Source organism: Moschus berezovskii, chromosome 24 (genome assembly GCF_049115385.1).
Source record: "Moschus berezovskii isolate FMDL1 chromosome 24, NW_MosBer_1.0, whole genome shotgun sequence".
Lineage (NCBI taxonomy): Eukaryota > Metazoa > Chordata > Mammalia > Artiodactyla > Moschidae > Moschus > Moschus berezovskii.
Genome location: NC_142483.1, coordinates 44,870,951 through 44,888,598, shown reverse-complemented (window position 1 = coordinate 44,888,598; position 17,648 = coordinate 44,870,951). Strand labels below are relative to the sequence as shown.

The window sequence follows — 17,648 nt, the reverse complement described above, 5'->3', positions numbered from 1 at the left end:
ACTGGCTTTTGATACCTTTGTCTGTATGAGGTTTTGTGTTGTGTATTTTTTAATGCAGGAGAAATGATGGAATGTTTGGGATGTTCATTAAAAGAATTTTTGACCCCTGAAGTTCTTGTGTTGCAGGAACAAATGAGTGCCCTTCAAGTCAAGTTGGATGAAGAAGAGCATAAAAATGTAAAGCTTCAGCAGCAGATTGACAAACTGGAACATCATTCTACTCAGATGCAGGAGGTGAGATTGCAAGCATGACCTCCGAAAATGTCTGAACCTCTGAGAAAGAACCTGCCAGGAAGGAAGTGACTTTAGGAAGTTTGGGCCAAGGTCTATTTGAGTTGTATTCTCTTACTTTGTTATTTCAGCAACTCCTCTGATAAGGAGACACACACCCCTAGTCTGAATTTAAAACTGCGTTTGAAAAACAGAAACAAAATGATTGTTTGGTGTGTGTTTTAGCTTGTCAGTATTCCTCCTCCAGTAAATTGATCTCTTTCCCAAAGCTTTTCTCATCAGAAAGAACTGATTGGACCAAACAGCAGCTGGAGCATCTCTCTCAGTTGAACGTCCTTGAAAAGCAGCTTCAAGACACACAGACCAAGAATGACTGTGAGTCTGAACACTGGGAGCTTCCTAATCTGAATGCTGTAACTCAGTAGCTTTTTACTGATATGGCTTAGTGTTGTGTCTGTGTGTTTAGTTGGTTGGCCCTTTGGTCCTGTTTGTTTTATTTTTTTATTTTTTAGAACTTTATACTCTTCATGCTCAAATTGAAATTTTGTGTTGTCAAATATAAGGAATTTGTTTCAGCTAGCCAATCAACATCAGTTGGATGCTGAAAAATAGCAACCCAAGTCATCACAGCTCCTCCAGTGTCGTGCCATTTACAAATTTCATGAGCATTCATCCAGGTTGACTAAAACGTGAATAGGATAGACAGGGTACCTGTAGCATGTCATTACAGCTGGTCTCTCAGCATGGACAAGGTTTCATTAATCCAAATCCTTAGGGCATTCCTTCCATTACTAACCCACTAGTCATCTTTTATCTTCTAGCTCTTATGGGTCACAGTTCTTTTCACTAGAGGTCACTTCTACTTTGTGACCTGACAATCCCTATGCATGCTCAGTCATGCCTGACTCTCTGCGACCTCATGGACAGTAGCCTACCAGCTATCCTGTCCTTGGGATTCTCCCGGCAAGAATAGTGGAGTGGGTTGTCATCTCCTACTCCAGGGGATCTTCTTGACCCAGGGATTGAACCCACTTTCCCTGCATGGGCAGGCAGGTTCTTTACCATTGACCCTTCCTGGGAAGCCCCAACAATATCTAAGTGATCCTGTAAATAATATCTTATACTTCATAACACTTCTTGACCACTTAGCACAACAACCCTTTGAGCTAGCCTCCCTTATGAGCCAGTTTTATAGGTAACAAAATGGAAATGAAAAGTAAAATAACCCCCTCAGATGAAGTAGCTGGTAATTGTTTTAAATTAGACTAGATGAGTAATAGTAATATAAAGGGTCATTTTCTCCAAGACAGCTCTCAAAAAAATGATACAAATGTTTGTTTGAAGTTTTAAGACCACTTTGAAAATGCAGTGTCTTAAATGCATATGACAAATGTTTTAAGAGTTTTAGGAGTGACAGAAAAAGCATAAATTATATATTTGTATGTATTTGTAGATGTGGGAATGTCATTTAATTCCCAGTTTTTCCAGTTTATGCCTCCTTTTATCAAAGTATTTACAGTAGTTTACTAAGACAAAAAAGAACCATTCTCTTTTGTTTGATCTATTAAAAAGTTGCCCAGTTTTAATTCCATTTGGAGTTTCTTTAGAAGACCAGAGTGTTTAACCTATGTTGGAAAGTTCTAGTACATCTCCAAAGGGTTTTCAATAAGTAAAGATTAGGTCACCTAAAGTACATTAAAATCTCTTGCATTTTTTCTTATATTAAGAATTTTGATGCACATTCTATAGGAGAAATGTAGAAAAATCAAATGACCTACATGTGAGGATCAGATACTAGCTTTTTTTGGGGTAGGAATATATCAAAATTCGGGCTTCCCTGGTGGCTCCGTGGTAGAGTACACCTGCCAATGCAGGTGATGCAGGTTCGATCCCTGGGTCAGGAAGATGCTCTGGAGAAGGAAATGGCAACCCACTCCAGTATTCTTGGCTGGGAAATTCCATGGACAGAGGACCCTGGCTGTCTACAGTCCACGGGGTCACAAGAGTCGGATGCATCTTAGCAACTAAAACGACAACATATCAAACTCCATGGGTGAGGGAGAGGAAGAAAATAGAAATCTCAGTGTTCCTGGATAACTCCCACTTTAGTAGTTCAGCATTTTTACACTCAAAATGGTCTCTTCAGCTTGTTTTTGCTGATTGTGTGAAGGGTACCTATCAAATTTATTTGCCTATTTTGTAAAATCGCATGTGACAAAAAGCCTGTTAAGATTTATTTTGTGTTTCTTTGTTTTAGTTTTGAAAAGTGAGGTACATGACCTGCGAGTCGTTCTTCATTCTGCAGACAAGGAGCTCTCCTCAGTGAAAATGGAGTACAGTTTATTCAGAGAGAGTCAAGAGAAAGAACTCAACAGCCTTTCCGAAAGACACATGCAGGTCCAGCTTCAACTGGATAATGTCAGGTAGAGTTGTTCTGTTCTGCTTTCTAGTTGCCTGATTGGCTTGTCACTTAGGACTACTTAAAGTACAAGTGCTGTTTACCCAACTCAGGCTAGTTTACAAAATCCAGGGGTAATTTACTGGGACTCCCCTGGCTGTCCAGTGGTTAGGACTCTGTGCCTTCACTGCCGAGGGCCCAGGATTGACACCTGCTCAGAGAACTAAGCCCAGCAATCTGTTCCAGATGGGGCCCAGCATGTGGGGCCACAGAGGGGGAAAATGGTAATTTATTAATACTGGGAAGGCCCAGAGGTGATTTTGGTCTCAGGGACAGACTAGATTGAGTCTCAAACAGTATTGTCGGTATGCATCCGTTCTCTGCCCGCCAGCCCTGCCAAGCTTTTCTTCCTCTCTTCCTCCCTCCTTCGGTGCTCCGTTTCCCTCTGTGTATCACCCTCATTCTCTTCTACTGTTGAGAACCTTCCTCTTTTTGACAGGAAACAGACTGCCTCAGACAGCTCCATCTTCTGTCTTCTAGTGTAACAATCCCTGCAAAGAAATAGTGTCTCTCAATTGCCATATATCAATCCCAGAGAAAATTGCGGTTATTCTTGCTGGAGTCATCTGCTTACTTTTGGAGCAGTCATTTGCCAAGGGTTGGCCCAGCCTGGGTGATGTGCCTGTTCCCTCTCGAGAGGGAAGGGTGTGCTCTTACTGGACAGTACAAGGTAGACCAGATCAGTAGTAGTCCCCATTGTTCACCAGAACGCCAGAGGCTGGCTAGTTAGTCAAGTGCTGGTCATCTTGAAACAAAGTAATCTTAAAGATGTAAACTGCTTGTTTCCACTGTGTTTTTTTTTTTTTTTTTTTTTAACTAATTTCAGCCTTTTGCAAAATATAACTTAAAGCTATCCTATGGTTTTGATGCTACTTCCTGAGTATGGCAATAATTTAGTAGTGGACATTTTGATCATGATACTCTGAGTGTGGTATGAGTGTAACCCCTCACTCGAGAAAGGCTACTAATAGACAAACTTGAATTTAATTTTTATAGACTTTGCAAAGACTAAAATCTGTAATGCTTGAGTAGTTTCTGAATATACAATAAGGAATTAAAAATAGAGGACAAATACTTGAGGCCTGCAGGCCAAATCATGTTTTTGTTGGACATGTTTTTGTTGGACCTAACCAGTGTGGTGGTCAGGTCTTTTTTTTTAATTTTTAACTTCTTTTTTTTTGGTCACTCTGCACAGCATGTGGGATCTTAGTTTCCCAACCAAGGATTGTAGCTGAGTCCAAACCACTGGGCCACCAGGAAAGTTCCTCAGTGTGACTTTTTTAAAAATCCAACAAGTGGGTGATGCTGGGCCCACATTCTTGCCTGGCAGCTATCTTTTAATGGAGTGGGACCCTGTGCTGAGTTAGTGCTACCTCCACTCCCCTGCACTATCTGCCAGCACCAAGGCTGGTGATCAGTGGCCATTTATCAACACTGGTGCACTTGTTCCTTTTTCTTAGACCTGGCATTTGTTTTGAACATCTAAATCACAAAAGCTTATCTTGGCTCTGCCATCAATTAATTTTATGTGCTGTTTTTGCACTCAATGTGTTGTACATTGAGTATGTCACTTACTGAGCTGCTTAAACACCATCATGGCTCTCACAGGTTGTTGAGAACTCAAAGTGAAACAGCACAACTGCCATATATTTCTTGAATTATTTGATCTGTTTTATATATATAATTTGTATCATAAACACATATGTTCCCCTTCCCTATCATGTATGGTCTTTAGCAATTTATAATTTGCTCTTTCTGCTCTGCTTGGAGTTTGTGGAACCAGACAGTTCCAGATCTGTTAGCCTTCTGTATACAAGCTGGGACATCTGTTTTGAGTGGTCCAGAGATTAGTTCATTGTTTACTAGTTCTTGGATGAACTCTTGATGTTTGAGTGTGTCACAGTATGTTGCAAAGCAGAATAAGAGGGTGAAAACCTAAAAATCAGTAAATAATAATCATGTGACTTAAAAAGATAGTTTTATCCTGAAGGAATTTATTCTCTTGTTCAGGTCGAAGCCACATTTGTCATCTTGAAAAGTCTTCCTGGAATTGGAGAATATGTGCTGAGTGAATAGAGTTGAGCTAGCAACAAAATTAAGTCAGTGGCCAGTCTTTGGCTTACAAAGGGGTTAGATCTGGACCTCCCTAAATGAGTCTCATCACCCGAAATTACCAATCAATTAAGCATGTCTGGTTGACTCCATGGGAGAAGAAATGAGGAAATAGGTGGCTGCAGGCTGACACACTCACCCTGTCTTCTCCATCCCCCTCACACTAATGTTTGTGCATCATGACCATTTCACACAAGACTGTGAGAAGCTTTACATCAGTCAGGCTTCTATAAGTTGGGAATGGTCTGTAAATGGGATCAGTGAACTGCAAATAAGTCTGGTGAGCAGAACTACATTTAACGTTTCTATTTACATTTGTAAAAATGTTTTCCTGATAAAGATTAGAAAATGAAAAACTGCTTGAGAGCAAAACCTGCCTACAGGATTCCTATGACAACTTACAAGAAGTAATGAAGTTTGAAATTGACCAACTTTCAAAAAGCCTCCAAAACTGCAAAAAAGAAAATGAAACTCTGAAATCTGATCTGAATGTAAGTTAAGAAAGGTACTGGTTATTGATGAATTTGTCCTGGATGTATGACTATTTGAACTATTCCTGACTTGTGTAATGGCCCATTGTGGCTACCACGTGGAAGATACTCTGTGTGTTTGTTGACTACACGTTAAAATCTAATGTAACATTGTCTTTTAGAATTTGATGGAGCTTTTTGAGGCAGAAAAAGAACGCAATAACAAATTATTATTACAATTTGAAGAAGATAAAGAAAACAGTTCTAAGTGAGTGCTATTTATCTTTCCCATGGTTGACTAAAATATCATTTGCTACTACATTCTTTATCTTGTGGGGCCTTTTTTTTAAATTGCTATAGCCTGTTAGGTTATCTTTTTTTTTTTATTTCAAAATGAATATCAGATTCTTTTGTATAAATAGCTATGTAGAGAAAATTTTTCAAAACATTTAATAACTGTCTACAGTATTTTTTAAATGAATAGCAATTGGTGGTGATCAGAACTCGGGACCTTCTGTAAATAAATCACGGTATTTATTATTGGAAGATGGGAACTGGTTTATTTCTACTATAAACCAGTAGAAATTATTTCTGTGCTTTTCTACTATTCTTTCTCTCTCTGTTCTTTATTCTTCTGGTCCTTAAAATGAATGCCGTTGTCTTTCTTCCCTCTCTCAGAGTCCTTCTCCTTGGCGATCTCTCTCAGTCTCTTCGTTTCCGCCAACAGTAGGATAATTACTCTAGTAAGAAGAATTTGTGTTAGTTTATTCAGCAGATACTGGTAGAGTTCTTACTGTGAGACAGATTCTTTTCTAGTTCCTGGTATACAATAGTGACTCTTACCTATTTGGGAAAGACAGTTAACATTTAGTCATTCATTCAGATGCTTAGTGATAGCCAGCAAGCCAGGCACTATTCTATCTAGTAAATGCCAGGACATTTAGAGGTAAGACAGTGAACAAAATATCCCCACCCTTAGGAGGTTTAAATGAGAGATAGATGATAAATAAATGCTTCATGTTATATTAGGGAGTCCTAAGTACTCTGGAGAAAAATAAACTGTCCTGGCACAAAACTGGCTTCTCGTTAAATAACTACTGAAGAAACTAGTTCAAATTTCTGATCCTAGTGGAATGCAATTCCTAACACTGTGTAGGAAGTTCAGTTGCATTGAATGTCTTTTTCATGAATGGACTCAGTTCCCGTTTCCATTGAATGCGTCATGACTAGAAGATAATTCTTTTTCCAGAGAAATCTTAGAAGTACTTGAAGCTGTACGTCAGGAGAAACAGAAAGAGATGGCCAAGTGTGAGCAGCAGGTGAGTATCCTATACTCTTAGCTATGAAGTTTGAAGTTTGTACCTTTTATTCCTGATATCTAAATAGTTTTGTTATAAAAATTGTTCCAGGTTTCAGATATTGAATATTGGTAATAAAAAGATGGAGTTGGTTGTATTATTTTCAGCTCTTTTTTTTCTAACCCCAGATGGCTGTAATATTAATTTGTTGGTGGCTTCCTGATGGAGACCACAAAATTATTATCTTTTGGCTCAACTTTTTATTTTCAAATATTACACCTTAGTGTTTACTGTTTAATATGAAAAGAAGATTTCAACTTTTTTATATATATATATATATGTGCATGGTTAACTTTGTGATTTAATTATCTTTCTAAAAATATTAATTTCCCCCCATAGATGGCAAAAGTACAGAAACTAAAAGAGAGTTTGTGTGCTAATGAAAAAGTAATCAGTTCTCTGGAGAAGTCTAGAGACGCTGACAAGGTAGGTAGAGGTTAAGGTTATAGCCCCCTGTGTATTCCTTATAAATGCTGCCTTCACATTTTGGTTTCTTGCTCCCAAGCTAATGGGTAGCCAGCATTTCTCTATGCATTTAGGCTGTGCTCATCTTCCAAAGTTCCTGGAGAATGAGGTCTTTTAAGTTAACTTTCCTCATAACTTGAAGTGCCAACTGTTACGTCACAACTGCAGTGTTTGTAGAACACATCCCTACCCCCTTTAACTAAGATACCATTAATGCAGCCTTTTCTCATTGATTGTCAGTCCCCTGATGTGAATACTCAAATCCCTGGTGTTGGCTTTAACTAGAGTATGTATGCCTGAACGTATAATTAGATATACATCCCTTTTATGTCTAGCTCTTATTCATTCATAAAACCAATGCAAATGATGAAAATATTAGAAAATAATTAGAATATAAATTGCGAAGAGTTGACTCACTGGAAAAGACTGATGCTGGGAAGGATTGGGGGCGGGAGGAGAAGGGGACGACAGAGAATGAGATGGCTGGATGACATCACAGACTCGATGGACATGAGTTTGAGTGAACTCCGGGAGTTGGTGATGGACAGGGAGGCCTGGCGTGCTGTGATTCATGGGGTCGCAAAGAGTTAGTCACGACTGAGCGACTGAACTGAACTGAAATTGATAATATAATGTGATGATATTAATAATATAATGTGATATATGATATTCTGCTAAAATAAAATTGACTTCTGTTGTCCTTTGGAAAGGTAAACTATTTATCATTAAAGAATGATCTCTTTGCTGTCACTTGGTATAAAGATACCTTTCTGTACTTGTCAGGAAGTTGTAACTGACCTCATGAGCCAGATCCAGGAGCTAAGAACCTCAGTCTCTGAGAAAACAGAAACAATAGATACCCTCAGGCAAGAACTGGAGGACATCAATGTAAGTTCTTTCGCCATCAAGGTATTAAAATTGAGCACACGACACAGTTCACAGACTCAAAAGGTTAACAAATGCTTCACACAAAAGCAATGTTCTGTGTTCACCCAGGTTTGGAAATATGTACTGGTGGAAGCTCAGCATGCTTGGGTATCTGCAGAACCTGCAGAGCCTTTAGTATGCTGACATGCTGTGTGCTTCTCAGGGAAGCAAAGTCACTTGTAGTGTTTCTCAGACCTCACTGACCTGGAGAGAGTGCACTCTCTGCACATTAGGGAATTGCTGATCCAGACCAGATCAAAAACAGATTGGCTGTTGTCTCTGATGGTTAAGCGTATGTGATGTTCCTTAATTGCTTAAAAAAAAAAGTATATTTTAGTGATGTTCAGAAATGTCAGTGACTTGAAAAATGAGTTTGCTTTTCTATTATTGGACTTTATCATTTCCTAAAGTAAATACTTAATCTTTCTGCATATAAATGGTGATGCTTCCTCAATGCCTTGGGTCAAGGTAAAGTTTTTTTGTTAATGTCCCTCACTCCTCTGCTCCAAAGGGACCTTGTTGAGCTCCATACTGATTTCTGATAAAGACTACAGAACCAGATGTATTTTCACTGATACCTGCAGGACTTTCCCACTTCTTTTGGAATTAATACATTTACTGTTCCATTCCTTCATTCAACAAGTAGTTATTAAACTAATTTGTGTTAATCTGGTCAACATCTTAGAACTCAGACTCAAATTCTTCAGTCACTAGAGTATTATTCCTTTAAAAATAAACTGATAATAAGGCAGACAGATCTTGTATCATAATTTTCTTTTCTGTAGGGCAAATACAACTCTGCTTTGGCTGACAAAGAAGAGAGCAAAGCATTGATTAACAGACAGGAAGCGGACATTCTGGATCTCAAAGAAGCCCTGAGACTGAGAATACTCTCTGAGGACATAGAGGTAGATATTAACACATCATGACTCTATTTGCTTTTTTTAGTTGTCAATATGTTTATGTGTATATTCATGAATAAATGTAAGACTTTTTAAAAGGAATAAGTCAAAATTAGGACCATTTTCCCTAAGGTAGTTACGCAATTGGTAGATAACACTAAGCTTGTTATATTTTGTTTAATTGATTTATCTTCATTCATTTGTGCTAACACCATGCTAAGTTCTTATAACTGACCCGCTTCTAAAAAGGAAGCAGAGTGGAAATTACACTTACGTGGATGTAATGGCAGCAACAGGGATCAAAGAAAGGGCTGATTAACCTCAGAGTGACTTCTTGTGTTTTAGCTAAAACAGATTTTGTTTTGTTATTGATGTAAATGTATTTTTTTAAAAATTAAGCAGTACTGTCATGTGGTTCAAACTTCAAATTATATAAAGCAATATCCTTGTGTATCCTTCCAGAAATATTTTTGGTTAGTCCTATATACCTTGATGGGAGCCCACTATGTATACTGCTTTGCACTTGATTTACAAATAGTTTTCTTGCTACCCATGAAACAAATTCAACGAGTTATTTATTGAACCCACCTGTCATACATCCTGTACTTGTTTTGCATTTGGAATAGAAGAAAGATTGAAACACAGTTATTTACCATGAAGCATGCAGTCTAGCTTAAGAGGTAGATGTGTTATGAGGTAATAAAAGACTTGGGAACCCAGAAAAGGAAGCAGTTATGCCTGGAGAATTCCTCAGAGCTTCCAGAAGGAGATAGTATTTGTACAAGACTTTGCTAGGGAGGGAATCGTGGCAGTTGTGAATGTTTGTGGAGGATCCCCATCAAGGGGAATAGTTATGAGTGGCTAGAGATGCAAGAGCTTAGGTGAAGTAGTTTCCCAAAGGGGAACTATAGTGACCCAGGAACTGCTCTGAAGTCAGCAAAATGCAAATTGAAATAAGAATTATTTTTTGATGTTATAACTGGTGAATATTAAGACTTGAAGATATGCAGAGAAAGAGGATCACTTGAACTTTTGGTGAAGTTTAAGTTCAGCCTTTTGGGAGGTGATCTGGTAATAACATGTAGCCTTTAATTTTTTGCATATGCTTCAAATTTGCAGTTAGAAATTTAGTCTAAAGTAATACTCTAGATCTGGAGTGGGGCATGGCACCCCACTCCAGTATTCTTGCCTGGAAAATCACCATGGACAGAAGAGCCGGGCTATAGTCCATGGGGTCGAAAAGAGGTCGGACACGACTGAGTGACTAAGCACAGCACAAAATAATCTAGATATGAGAATAAGATGCATATAATAGTAAGAAATTCAGATCAATTGAAATATGTAGTGGAGGGTTAAATGTTACATCTATAAGATGAAATAGAGCCCACTCAATGAAAATGATACACAGTAAGTCACCTACATATGAATGAGCTCCGTTTCGAGAGTGCGTTTTTAAGGACAACAAAGACTTTTTGGCTGTGCTGTGTCTTTATTGCTTCATGTGGCTTTCTGTAGTTGCGGCGAATAGTGGCTACTCTCTAGTTGCGATGCTTGGGCTTCTCATTGCAGTGGCTTCTCTTGTTGCAGAGCCTGAGCTCTAGGGTGTTTGGGCTTCAGTAATTGTTGCACATGAGCATCACTCCTGCTTTCACACTTGCTTCTGGACATCCTGGGCTTGAAATAAAGATAGTGTACTACTACTATATACGGGAGTATACAGTGAAGTACACAAAAACACAGCCACTTGCAGAGGATGCATACATGTGACAGTGTATGCCAGACACCTGAACTAACTTCCATGACTGGACACGCAAATATACATTTACACCTTTGAAAGGTCGCAACTTGACTGTTCATATGTAGGGAACTATCATAAAAATAAGTGTATGGGGAGATACTGTGATCTACCAAGTATATGTGTGCATACTATGATGTATATGTAATATTTTATGTTTAATATATATGTAATACATACTATTATACACACACACACATATATGCACAGGGCTTCCCTGGTGGCTCAGACGGTAAAGAATCCACCTGCAATGTGGGAGACCCACGTTTGATATCTGGGTTGGGAAGATCCACTGAAGAAGGGAATGGTTAACCACCCCAGTAGTCTTGCCTGGAGAATCCCATGGACAGAATCTAGCAGACTACAGTCCATGGGGTCCCAAAGAGTCGGACAGAACTGAGCAAGTACCACTTTCACTTTCATACATGCACATTTGGAAAGTTAGGTGGGACAGATTCTGTTCGAATTTGGTAGAGATTACATACACTGTGGACGTAGGAATTGTGCATGCAACCTATGGGACTTCTAATCCTCTCTGCCATTTTCTATCAAGCTGCTCCCCTGAAACTTTGATGGCCTGTGACATTCTAACAGTTAACTGAGGGGTGTTTGTCTTTATAACTGTTTACCTTCCCATGTATAAACAGAATCTGTTGGAGAGACAACAGGTAAACTAGAGACCAATGCCTGGAGTCCTCCCGAGGCAAGAGAGATCAGCTTTGATTACATGGGGGTGAGGAGAGAGAGGAGCAGAGAGCAGTGAGACTTCAGTCTGGGTACTTAAATTAATTTACTGTAATATTTATCTCTAGACCTGATGACTTAAATATTAACTGCTGGGTTTGTCTTATAATGGATTAGCATACAAGCCAAAAAAAATTCTCACTTAAAACTTTCCTAGCACTTTAAAAATCCTGCATAGTAATGATTTGTAAATTGGTATTGGAGCAGCACACTCTCTTAGAGAGTCTTCTTCCATGGGCCTTGTCCCCTAACAGAAAGACATGCTCTGCGAGGACCTGGCTCATGCCACTGAGCAACTGAACATGCTTACCGAGGCCTCGAAAAAGCACTCAGGGCTTCTGCAGTCGGCCCAGGAGGAGCTGACCAGGAAGGATGCCCTCATCCAGGAACTTCAGCACGAGGTGAGATGCAGGGGGAGCATTACTTGGGATGGGCATGGGGGTGGGGGAAGCAGGGCTGCATGGTGGTTGGGCTCATGAGGTCCCCGCCTTGGTAATTCTCCACATTCAGAAAAGCAGGCTAGCAGGGTGTGTAGGTGGGCTCTTAACAGGTTGCTTCTTTGTGTTCAGACTTGCATGGCTGTCTTCCTACCCATCCTCGACCCTTGACACATGCCAGCAAGTTCTGACTACTATGGCAGAAGGTTATGGCTGACTTCCATCCTCATTTTGGCTATTGTGGTTTTATATTTTGTAGTTTTCCTCAGATGACCCTGTGATTACTTGTGAAGCTTAAAAAGAAAGTTTCTTTTAAAGTGGAAATAAATTTGTGAGAGAAATTTCAAATTATCAAACAGGTCATGAAAAAAATAACATAAGAAGTCCATTTCCACATGCCCAGGGAAGATTGTCTATTCTAATTGGATCATGTCCCCATGTTGTTTTCTAATTTGTAACCTCCTGTTCAATTTTCCTCAGCTAAACCAAAAGAAAGAGGAAGTAGAACAGAAGAAGAATGAATATAACTTCAAAATGAGGCAACTAGAACATGTGATGGATTCTGCTGCCAATTATCCCCAGGTACTATTCATAAACAAGAGTGCATTTCAGGAGGAATAAGCAATTTTGTCAACGATGAAAGCTGAAAATTGCTAAGACTAGCTTTGTCTTTATAGAAAAAGATTGTCACTAACACCTTCTCTGTTTTTTTGTTTTTGATGAAAAGGTACCAGTGTTTTTATTTGTTTTACCTGGACAAGAATTAGGATAACAAACTATGTGTGGCCTGTGTATTTTCTTCATGGGTGGCATATACATTTACCATGAAATCTTTGTAACTACTTCGTCAGGTATTTGGATGAAATTTGATTTTATTTTAGAGCCCTAAAACACCACCACATTTTCAAACACATTTGGCAAAACTCCTGGAAACACAAGAACAAGAGATAGAAGATTGGAGAGCCTCTAAGATTTCTTTGCAACACCTTATAACAAAACTCAATGAAGAGAGAGAAGTCAAAAATGCTGAGATTCTCAGGATAAAGGTAACTGGGTAATTTTTTTTTCAATGAATTTAATGTTGCAAAATAAGCAGTATCTTTCATGGTGACTGAGGATCCACAGTTCAAAAGGAACAAAACTGAAGTGTAAGATGCAGAAAAGCTTTCCTCTCAGCCCAACTCCAAGCTACCTGGTTTGCTTCCCAGAAAGCTCTGGGTGTAGTCAGTTTCTGAGAGCTTTTCAATGCATCCCTAGCCAAGTGTTTAAACACAGTCTCCCTGTCCCTTTTTTTTTTTCCCTTGTGATGGTGTCATATCATACAGGCTGTACCAGCTACTCTCATGACAGTGCTGTGAGACTTTTAGATCTTTGCCAGTTTAATAGCTGGAACACATTATCTCGTATTTTTTAATTTGTGGTTATATTATTAGGAGTCAGATTGAGCATCTTTTGGTTTTTTGTTTCTGTGGTCTATATCCTTTACCCATTTTTCTGTTGTTGAACTTTTTCTTAATGAGCTATTGGGGTTCTTTATATATTAGAGAGATTTGCTTTTGTGATAGTGAAAAAGTGCTTTTCTCTTGTCTGCCATTTCTTTAAACTTCTTTCTAAGGTTTTTCACCTCACTTGTGGAGGGTATGGCTTTTGTGTGTGGAAGAGTGTGTTTGGGGCGATGTTAGGGCTGGAAGGTGTGTGAAGGAGTGCCTGGGTAAGTGTAGTGTGGGTGTGGGGGGCGGCGGGTAGGGAGGGTGTGATGCTCCATAGAAGATCGTCTGTGAGCTCATCGCTCTGCAGTGAGTATTTGTTTTAGAACAAAATTACCTTACTATATGAATAGGATAGAAGGGATCATTTTTATTACCCAGATTGATAAAATCTTGGTACTTAGAAGAAATTGGGTCAGGTTAAAAGAAATAAAAAAAATAGATAAGCAGAAGTAAATCAAAATGGTTGCTCCAGGATTTAACCTGGTAGTCCGGTGGTTAAGAATCCCCCTGCCAATGCAGGGGACACAAGTTGGATCCCTGGTCTGGGAAGATCCCACATGCTGCGGAGCAACTAAGCCCATGCACCACAACTGCTGAGTCCATGTGACCTCGAGCCCATGCCCTGCAACAAGAGAAACTTCCACCGTGAAAAGCCCAGGCACCGCAACTAGGGAGCTGTTTGCCGCAACTAGAGAAAGCCCTTGCTTAGCAATGAAGACCCAGCGCAGCCAAAAATAGCTAAATAAAATAAAAAAGAACACTCGTTACAGACAAGTATTTATTTCTTCTGGATGGTTGTGCTCATGATTTTCAAGTTAGAATACAGTTAAGTATTTTGAGGCTGTGGCACGTCAGTTTTTTTAAAAATTAGAATCTATGAAATAGAATCAAATAGAATATTTACCAAAGTAGATAACTTTTGTTCATCTTTTCTCATAAAGGAATTTTAATGAATTTTAATGTGATTTTTTTTTTTTTGGTGCCTCACACAAGATCTTCCTTGCAGCATGCGCGATCTCTTGTTGTGTCATGCAGGCTCCAGAGTCCTTATGTTTAGTTGTGGTGGCTCACAGGCTTAATTGCCCCATGGCATGTGGGATCTTTGTTCCTCGATCAGGGATCAAACCCATGCCCCCTGCAATGGAACTGCAGAGTCTTAACCACTAGACCACTAGGGAAATCTGATTTATGTGATATTGATAAAGGACTATGTTTAAGACAAGTAGGGGTATGAAAATCAGTCACATTCTGAGCCCCCAAGAGCTTCTCATCGTCTGCTTTTTAATCTAGTGATATGCAGAACAGTGTTCAGTGCGTGGAGGGAACTTAAAACAGAATACTTGTCTTAATATGGCCTGGGGAGGAAAATAATGTCTACTATCATGTGTTTTCTGAAAAGACCTGATTTGATGTTTTTAGGAGCAGTTGTGTGAAATGGAAAACCTACGCCTGGAGGCTGAGCAGTTAAGAGAGAAAAACTGGCTCCTGCAGGGTCAACTGGACGATATCAAAAGACAGAAGGACAACAGGTAAGAAAGAGCCTCAGGAACTCTGTGGGTTGAATCTTGGCCTGCCTGGGTACTGGTGAGTGAATGAGGTCAGAGTAGGTTTCACAGCATGTGTGATGTTTCTCGATGATCCAGGAGCTGCTTCATCATTTGCTTCTCCATCAGGTCTAATTAGGGGGTTTTCCATCAACACACTGTCTACTTGTATCTGAAAGAGGGGTTGGAGCTCAGGGAGCAGATATGTCAACAAGACAAGGCTCAAGGTTCTGCCTGCAGAAAAAGAATTTCCTTGGTTTTGCTTCATGGCTTCCAGTGGAGAGAAAGCTTCTGGGAAGAACTTTATAGAGGGGTGTTCTCTTAGGTCTGGGTAGGTGCGTGTGTGTGTGTGTGGGTTTTGACTCGGGCAGTTTTCTAGTTGTATCTGCTAATGGCCCAGCATCTTGTTGGGGCAGCCACACCCAGGCTATGTTCTCTCTGTTGCTTGAAAGTTGTGTGATATTGGACTAAACCTGAGTCTTTAGCACTGAAAGCAGAGAGTCCTAACTACTAGACCACCAGGGAGTTCCTCCTAGATGGTTCTTTCAAGTTTTAGTGAGCAAAGGAGATGATCATTTTATTAAGCATCCTCTTCTAGGGATTTACCTTCCCCTTCTGAGTGATTCTGGTGCAGGTAGCTCATAGTCTGCTCACCTAGTTTTCATATGCTCCACCCTCTTGTCCAGGCATATTAAAGAAAAGCATTATGCATCGTATACTGTCTTTTATCAAGAGTTAGTTTAAGCATGGAACATAGAACATTTTCAGATCATTTATAAAACCACAATTTAAAATACTTCATAGCCTTGTGTTCCTTATATGAGGAGCCATACAGAACCTTCTTGTTGAAAGATTAGAGGAAAGTTACAGCCCAGGGGTCAGCCTGTTTGATAACTGATGTTTCACTGGAGCAGTCAGATTCCTTCATTCAGATACCATAAACTTTGGCATTGTTGTATGTTAGTAGATGTGAAATTGATAAATTTGAATAAATTTGACAGTGTTTTCCCATCCTCCCTTCCGAATCTATGCAGCAAACAGAATCATTCAGACAGTCAACAGCTGAAGAATGAACAAGAAGAAGTGATCAAAGAAAGACTTGCTAAAGTATGAATTTTTTTTTTTACATAATAGTTGTTTTCCTTGTCTGAGACATGCTTTTATAGTTAGCATTCATGGTTATATATTTTAGAAATCATTTTATTATTGAAATTTTGTCTTTTTTATATTCCAACTGTTAAGTTTGATATTTACCATCATTTTTTGGCTATAGTTGAAAATTGAGAGTGAAGTAGTCTTCATGCCTAAATAGTAAGCATATTGTTAACATAGAGTTCTTGTTTAAAAGAAAGTATTCTATTTGAAGCATTAAAGGGCACAGTACATGTGTGTATTTGGGATTATGGAAAGGGATATCCCCCCCCATGTTTTTTGATTTGAGGTATAGTTGATTTACAGTATTGTGTTAGTTGCTGGTATACAGCAAAGTGATTGTTATGTCTGTATGTATATTCTTTTTCGTATTCTTTTCCGTTGTGTTTTATTATAAGATATTGAATATAGGTCCTATACTATACAGTAGGACTTTGTTGTTATCTACTTTACACATAGTAGTCTATATCTGCTAATCCAAAATTCCTAATTTATCCCTCTCCCCCTTTCTTTTTTGGTAACCATAAATTTGTTTTCTATGTCTCTAAGTCTGTTTCTGTTTCATAAATAAGCTCATTTGTATCATTTTTTTAGATTCTATCATAAGTGATACCATATTTGTCTTTGTTTGACTTACTTCACTTAATATGATAATCTCTAGTCCATCCATGTTGCTGCAAATGGCATTATTTTGTCCTTTTTCTATGACTGAGTAATTTCCATTGTCTATATGTACCATATCTTCTTTATCCATTCCTCTATTGATGGACATTTGGTTGCTTTGTGTCTTGGTTATTGTAAATAGTGCTCCTATAAACACTGAGGTATGGTTATATTAAAGAGGATGTTGCTTTTATTATTATTTTATTATTTATCAGTATTTTATATTATTATAAAATAATATTTTGTTATTATCATGGTTTTATTACCATGAGTGGACTGGTTACTTGCAGTGTTTTGTTTAGCAATGTTAAGAACTTAAGCCATTTTCTCTTTTTTCTTTCTTTAATCCTCTTATAGAATAAACTGGTGGAAGAAATGCTGAAAATGAAAGGAGAGTAAGTACACTCTTGTAATTCAAGTTGTTCTTGACCTTTTCTTAATACCAAGCAGTATTCCTCTAAAGGAAGAGATAATTATTATAACCACAAGGTAAGAAAATTCTTGCCTTTCTTTAATAGTGAACATAGTATGTGAACACAGTAGATGGTTACAAATTCTTGCCTTAAATGCCTCTTGCTAAAGGGGTTCCTCGTGTGAAGCCATTAAAAATATATACATATCTTAAAGAAGTAAGTGCCAGGAAAACTTTAGTTTCCCTGGGGCAATTGATGGGTTTTCGCTTCTTGGACAGTGTGAGCAATGAGAACCGACCAGATTTCCTTCTCACTTCATTTAAAACCTTGAGGCCCTCTCAGACCCATAGATCAATACTCCGAATTCTTCTGGTCTTGACTTTGTATCTCTTCATATGTTCTCTATGGACATAATTTTATTTTATTCATATAGTTTCATGTTTTAACTTATGTAATCTTATAAACTGCCTCATTCTTTGCTAAATAT

General features: G+C 38.7%; 1 protein-coding gene across 2 annotated transcripts in view; it reads left to right on the top strand.

Annotated features, from left to right (window-relative positions):
• The window catches only part of KIF15 (kinesin family member 15), a 56,320-nt gene that overhangs the window by 34,191 nt on the left and 4,481 nt on the right, over positions 1–17,648 (top strand). For both annotated transcript variants that reach the window (XM_088831693.1, XM_088831692.1), the window contains exons 18-32: positions 127–234; positions 501–606; positions 2,489–2,654; positions 5,142–5,292; positions 5,454–5,539; positions 6,521–6,590; positions 6,969–7,055; positions 7,878–7,982; positions 8,807–8,929; positions 11,717–11,863; positions 12,380–12,481; positions 12,781–12,945; positions 14,809–14,918; positions 15,968–16,040; positions 17,106–17,143. In XM_088831693.1, coding sequence (XP_088687819.1) covers positions 127–234; positions 501–606; positions 2,489–2,654; positions 5,142–5,292; positions 5,454–5,539; positions 6,521–6,590; positions 6,969–7,055; positions 7,878–7,982; positions 8,807–8,929; positions 11,717–11,863; positions 12,380–12,481; positions 12,781–12,945; positions 14,809–14,918; positions 15,968–16,040; positions 17,106–17,143 — 1,637 coding nt within the window. The remainder of the gene's footprint in view (positions 1–126; positions 235–500; positions 607–2,488; positions 2,655–5,141; positions 5,293–5,453; positions 5,540–6,520; positions 6,591–6,968; positions 7,056–7,877; positions 7,983–8,806; positions 8,930–11,716; positions 11,864–12,379; positions 12,482–12,780; positions 12,946–14,808; positions 14,919–15,967; positions 16,041–17,105; positions 17,144–17,648) is intronic.